The sequence below is a fragment of the Dermochelys coriacea genome, chromosome 8 (assembly GCF_009764565.3).
Source record: "Dermochelys coriacea isolate rDerCor1 chromosome 8, rDerCor1.pri.v4, whole genome shotgun sequence".
NCBI classification, from domain to species: domain Eukaryota; kingdom Metazoa; phylum Chordata; order Testudines; family Dermochelyidae; genus Dermochelys; species Dermochelys coriacea.
In genome coordinates, this window is record NC_050075.1 from 41,790,905 (window position 1) to 41,796,904 (window position 6,000).

Genomic DNA, 6,000 nt, shown 5'->3' on the forward strand with positions numbered 1-6,000 from the left:
TGGATATTCACAGAAATCAGTCTTGAAATTGAAGTACAAAAATAACTTGACAGTATGTTTTTAATATTCTTCTGTGTTAGACATTTCCAAGGACAGATAATACTGCACAGTACATCTGCCAAATCTAACAGAGAACACACCCTGAACTTTGCTGCTTTAATCCAGATGCACTATTCTTGAGACAAGGTGGGGGAGGTAAGATCTTTGATTGGACCAACTTCTGTTGGTGAGAGGGACAAGCTTTGGAGCTTACACTGAACTCTTCCTCAGGTCTGATTTGTGTATAAAACATTCAGACACAGGAGCAGCCAGGAGGTCTGATCTGAAGAAGAGCTCTGTGTTAGCTGGAAAGTTTGCCTCTCTCACCAACAGAATACAAGATATGACCTCACCCACTATGTCTGTCTAATATCCTAGGACCAACAGGCTCCAACACCGCATACATGGAATATTCTTGATTTTCAATCATTTCTCTGTGATACAGAGAAGCTGTGAATTGATTTTCCAGTTCCCTATAGAGCAGTTCATCTGTACACAGGGATCAATTACTCTGCTGCCGTTGCAAAGAAACAAACGGATGAATGGAATGAACTATGCGAATTGCTAATTAACTATATGCAGCAATAATCAGAATAATAACCCTCTCCTGCTCTCAGCTCCCATAACTAATCCAGTTCCCAAAGCAGGAGGGCAAGACAGTTCGGATTAGTAAAGCCACAGGAATCTGGCTCTCCCTTAGCCACTCGCTGCCTTGCCTCCTCACGCCAGGCTGGGAACCTCACCTGAGAGCAGTGGTTCTCAAACGTTTGTATTGGTGACCCTTTTCACATAGCGCGCCTCGGGGTGCGACCCCCCCTTATAAATTAGAAACACTTTTTTATACATTTAACACCATTATAAAGGCTGGAGGCAAAGCGGGGTTTGTGGTGGAGGCTGACAGCTCGTGACACCCCCCCCCCATGTAATAACCTCGTGACCCCCTAAGGGGTCCCGACCCCCAGTTTTAGAACCCCTGCCTTAGAGCAAGCGGTGCTGGAGGGGTTAAAGCGCCAGCGTCCTTTAGGGAAGCTTGGCACCAGAGGGCCAAGTCCCAGCGCCTTTGTGCAGAGGCGGGGGAGAGACACACACTCGCAGCTCCCTGGCGAGGGATCCCCAAGCCCGCTTGGTGCCAGGGCTGTTCGGCTCAGCGCACTGGGGGAGGTTACCTGAGATAAGATGTTCTCCTGGTTGTCCGCCTCGTTTTGCAGCGGCTCCTCCTCTGAGACCCCCTGCGGCACCGGGCCAGGCCGGGCGGGGGTCGCAGTCGGCGGCGCGCCCCTGCCCGCAGCCACGAGCGCAGCGCAGCAACACAGCAGCACCAGGGGCTGAGCCATGGGGGCAGCGGGCAGGGCTCCGACCGCTCCCTCGGGCTAGGTGCGCAGCAAGGGGCGCTGCCGGGGCGCGCCGCGCATGTCCCCCGGGGAGGGCGCCGGGCTCCGTTCGCGCAGCGAGTGTTGGCGGAGCGCGCCGGGCTGGCGGCTGGCTGGGATCGGCGGCAGGGAGGAGGAGCCTGGCTATTGTGTCTCCGCTCGCCGGGGCAGGGGCCGAGGAGGAGCAGCCCGGGCCAGCGGCTGGCACCGGCGCCTGGAAGCTGGGGATCCCGCGCCCGCCCCAGGGGTGTGAGCTCGTTCGCCCAGTGGCCGACCGTTCACCGGGGCCGACAGGTCGGGGCAGCGTTCAGAGGGCGCTCGGCAGAGACCAGGGCAGTGAGCCCATTCCCCCGCTGGGGTGCCATCTCCCAGACCCCGTAGCAAAGGGATGACGGGCTGGGGCTGCCACCGCCCCTCTCTCCCCTGGAAGCTCTGTCCAGCCAGGCACCCCTCCCTAGCCACCCACCGGGCGGTGGCAGCCGGTCCCCACACTAGCTATGCCAGGTTTCAGAGTAGCAGCCGTGTTAGTCTGTATTCGCAAAAAGAAAAGGAGGACTGGTGGCACCTTAGAGACTGACAAATTTATTTGAGCATAAGCTTTCGTGAGCTACAGCTCACTTCATCGGATGCATTTGGTGGAAAAAACCAAATGCATCCGATGGTGGTTTTTTCCACCAAATGCATCCGATGAAGTGAGCTGTAGCTCACGAAAGCTTATGCTCTAATAAATTTGTTAGTCTCTAAGGTGCCACCAGTCCTCCTTTTCTTTTAGCTATGCCAGCCAGCCTGCCGTCACCAGGCAGGCCACAGCGGAGGAGAAGGACTCTACGGGTTAACGAAGGAGCGGGTGCGAGAGGCTGTGCCCGAGGCCCTGACCTCAAGCTTGGCACGTGGCTCCCCTGCACAGACACAGAGACAACAGGCTCCAGGGGAAGGGAACAGAGGGGAGCCCTCGCCCAGCCCTCTGGCAGAGACTTGGGAGGCACAACAGCACCCATGCGGGAGCCCCAGAGAACCTCTGCGGCAAAGCATGGCTCCTGGTGAAGGAGTTCGGGGTGGCAGGCACTGTGCCAACCGCCAGGGCCGGATTAACTTTTTGTGGGCCCAGCGCCAAACATATTTGGGGAAATAGGACATGTGATGGGGCGGCAGTCCACAGAGCGAGGGGCCAGTCGCGGGCAAAGAGGCGCAGTGCAGTGGGAGTGGCGCCACGCAGGCCAGCACAAGGACACTGTTTATAAACATACAACTGCTAGACACACACTGGCCCACCCAGCCCTGCACTGCCAGCGTGCCCCTTCCACACTGCCCCCCTGCCCAGCGCCCCCTCACCCAGAGACCTCTCCCACAGATCCCTTATGCCCAGTGGCCTGAGACTCGCTATGCCCAGCACCCCCTGCCCAGAGATCCCTCCTGCTGATCTCCAACCACAACCACACAGCACCCTGTACACTATACCCCCTGCTCAGCTCCCCCACCCACAGATCCCCTACTGTCCAGCACCCACTTCATGGTCCCACCATGACAGCTGTACAGCACCCCATATTCCTGAGGGAATTCTGCATCAAATTCTATGCATAATATTTTAAAACGCTGCAATTTATTTATTTATTTATTTACAATAAATAAATGTGGAAGCTCCACCATGGCAGTGGGGAGCACAGGCCATAAGCTGCATGGAGGTGGGAAAATACCCTGCAGCCTCCCCTGGCCCCCTGGGACAGAGACTTGGCAGTGAGGCTGAACCTGACCCTGTGTCAGGGTTCCCTCCCCACTCTGAACTCTAGGGTACAGATGTGGGGACCTGCATGAAAGACCCCCTAAACTTATTTCTACCATCTTAGATTAAAAACTTCCCCAAGGCACAAATCCTTCCCTGTCCTTGGATGAGTACTGCTGCCATCACCAAGTGAGTTAGACAAAGATTCAGGAAAAGGACCACTTGGAGTTCCTGTTTCCCCAAAATATTCCCCCAAGCCTCTTCACCCCCTTTTCTGGGGAGGCTTGAGAATAATCTACAAACCAGATAGGTAAACAATGTGAGCACAGACCAGACCGTTGGGTTTTTAGGAAACTAAAAACCAATCAGATTCTTAAAAAAACAGAACTTTATTATAAAGGAAAAAAAGGAAAAGAAGCACCTCTATAAAATCAGGATGGAAGGTAATTTTACAGGGTAATAAGATTTAAAACACAGAGGACTCCCCTCTAGGCAAAACTTCAAAGTTACAAAAAATAGGGTTAAACCTCCCTCTTAGCACAGGAAAAATTCACAAGCTAAAACAAAAGATAAACTAACGCATTCTCTTGCTATACTTACAATTTGTAATCTTAGAGGCTTATTTCCGGTATGATTTTAGGAGAGGGGTTTTTTTCTGCCTGGTCCCTCTCTTTGTACCGAGAGAATAACAAGCACAAAACAAAAATCTCCCCCCACAGATTTGAAAGGATCTTCTTCTCTTATTGGTCCTTTTGGTCCGGTGCCAGCCAGGTTACTTGAGCTTCTTAACCTCTTACAGGTAAAGGAGGGATTTTATGCTACCCTTTAGCTGTAGGTTATGACACCCTGACACAGCACAAGGGTCATGTCTGCCACAGAAACACCCTGTGGGCAGGGAGGCTCAGCCTGGCAGCAGGATCCAAGTGCAGAGGGACTTAATGTGGGGGGATCCAGATGGGGGTAAGAGGGTTCTGTGTGGGGCCGTCTGGGTGCAGGCAGCTCAGGGGGATCTGTATGCAGAGGGAGGTTCCAGGTGCAGGGGCAATGGGAGTCTGCAGGGGGGACCAAGTGAAAGTGGTTGGAGTTCAGTGGGGGGCAGGGTCTGGGTTGAGGGGAGGTGGGGTTCATTTGGGTGAGGGTCCAGGTGTAGGTGGTTGGGGCTCAGTGGGGAGGGCATCTGAGTGAGGGCTAATCGGGATGGTTTAGATGCAGGGAAGTTGGGGCTTGTCAGAGTGAGGGTTTGATGGGCCTGCTTAACAGGGGAGCCCAGGAGACCTGCATGCTGGGCCCCCGCTTCCCCTATCCCCTTCTCTTCCCCATCCCATGCCCCTTCCCCACCGCTCCATCTCCTCCCCAGGCTTGGGAGGGCAGGGGGGAACCGCCCCCCAGCACGAGCCAGTGAAGCAGAGTGGGTTGGGGCCGGGTCGCTCCACTTCCTGCCGCCCGGTGATTGCAGGGCGGGCCTGACCCCGCACTCATGGGGCGGCGGGAAGTGGAGTGACCCGGCCCCAGCCCACTCTGCTCTGCTCCCCTGGTTCCCCGGGGGTGGGGCAGGGGCAGGGCAGATTTCCTGGCCAGCTCAGCCGGCTGGGGGATCAGGTTGGCCAGGGCCCCTTCTGACTCTGGGCCCAGCACCATGGCACCACTGGTGCCAAGGTAAACCCGGTACTGTCAGCCGCCAGCAGAACGCATCCACACAGTTTAGGGTTCCGGTTGTGATTCCCCCCATCTCCAGGGGAGGTGAGGGAGCCAGCTAGAAGGGCTGCCTACTCTAGATAGAGGCAAGGACTGCTGGGTGGGTGAGATGCTGGACGGGTGCTGTATATGTAGTGGGGGGACCAGGGTTTCTGGATGGCCAATGGAAGTAGCCAAGTGGTTGCTGAGGGTTAGCTGACTGGGGCTGGAGCTGTGTGTAGGAGCTGGGGTAGGTGGGCACTGGTGTGGCTGTGGGTAGCCAGGAAGTGTCTGTGTAACACAGACAAATCCCAGTCATCAGCAGGTGGGATCGAACCAGGGACCTCTGGAGCTAAATGCATGAGTCTGTACTGCATGAGCTAAAAGCCACATGTGCCCTTAGCTAAGGCTATAGAGCAGACTCATTAATCTCTAAGTGGTCTTAGTGCCAACAGAGGGGACAGAGCAGCATACACAGAAGGTGTGTGGGTTACATCTGGCAGGGGGCGAGTGCTAAGTAGGTTAGTGCTGTGCCTGTCCCTGCCAGACTGAGGGGTAGCTGGTGAGGAGGTTTCTGGGGGTAGCTCTGGAGAGGTGCTGGTGAGGTTAATGCTGGATTAGTGGGGAGGGTTCTGGGGTCACTGCGCTGCAGCGTGTCAGGAGACAGTAGTATTAAAACTAACAGCACATAAAGGCCACCTGAGATCTGGGCCCCTTGTGCCAGCTGCTGCACAGATGCAAGATGAGATGTGATCTCTGCCCCAACACGCTCACAGCCTGAATAGCTGCAGTAGACAATAAGCTGGGTTGAGGAAGGCTACAGCCCATGCAGAGCAAACCAGCATCCTGTTGTGCCTGGGTTTGGGGGCAATGTTTGTTCTTCATGTATGTTAATCAGCTGGGAAGGGCCAGAGACAAAGGAGGGAGGTGGACCCGGCCTTAGGGGTGGGCCACCCAGGAAACCACGCAGAGGCGCCATGGTCAAGGGGACACCACGCGCAGTGCAGAGGTGTGTGCTGCTGGTGTAGTCAGAAACTGCTCACACCTGGCAGGGGAGTGCTACATGGGAATGCCTAGATTTCTCCCTGATTCCTCCAGGCAGAGGAACGTGGGGGAGGGAGCACCTCCTCCCAACGTTCCTCTGCTGCCCCCTAGGGCAGGGCTGGCCTTACCATAAGGCAAACTGAGGCACCCGTC

General features: G+C 55.6%; 1 protein-coding gene across 3 annotated transcripts in view; it reads right to left on the reverse strand.

Annotated features, from left to right (window-relative positions):
* Positions 1-1,545, reverse strand: part of OLFML2B (olfactomedin like 2B) — a 103,326-nt gene extending 101,781 nt beyond the window's left edge. The window contains exon 1 of one of the 3 annotated variants that reach the window (XM_038414694.2): positions 1,206-1,545. In XM_038414694.2, coding sequence (XP_038270622.1) covers positions 1,206-1,373 — 168 coding nt within the window. In that variant the 5' untranslated portion in view covers positions 1,374-1,545. The remainder of the gene's footprint in view (positions 1-1,205) is intronic. The other 2 variants (XM_038414693.2, XM_043490628.1) reach the window with 2 other exon arrangements.
* Positions 1,546-6,000: the final 4,455 nt, after the last annotated feature.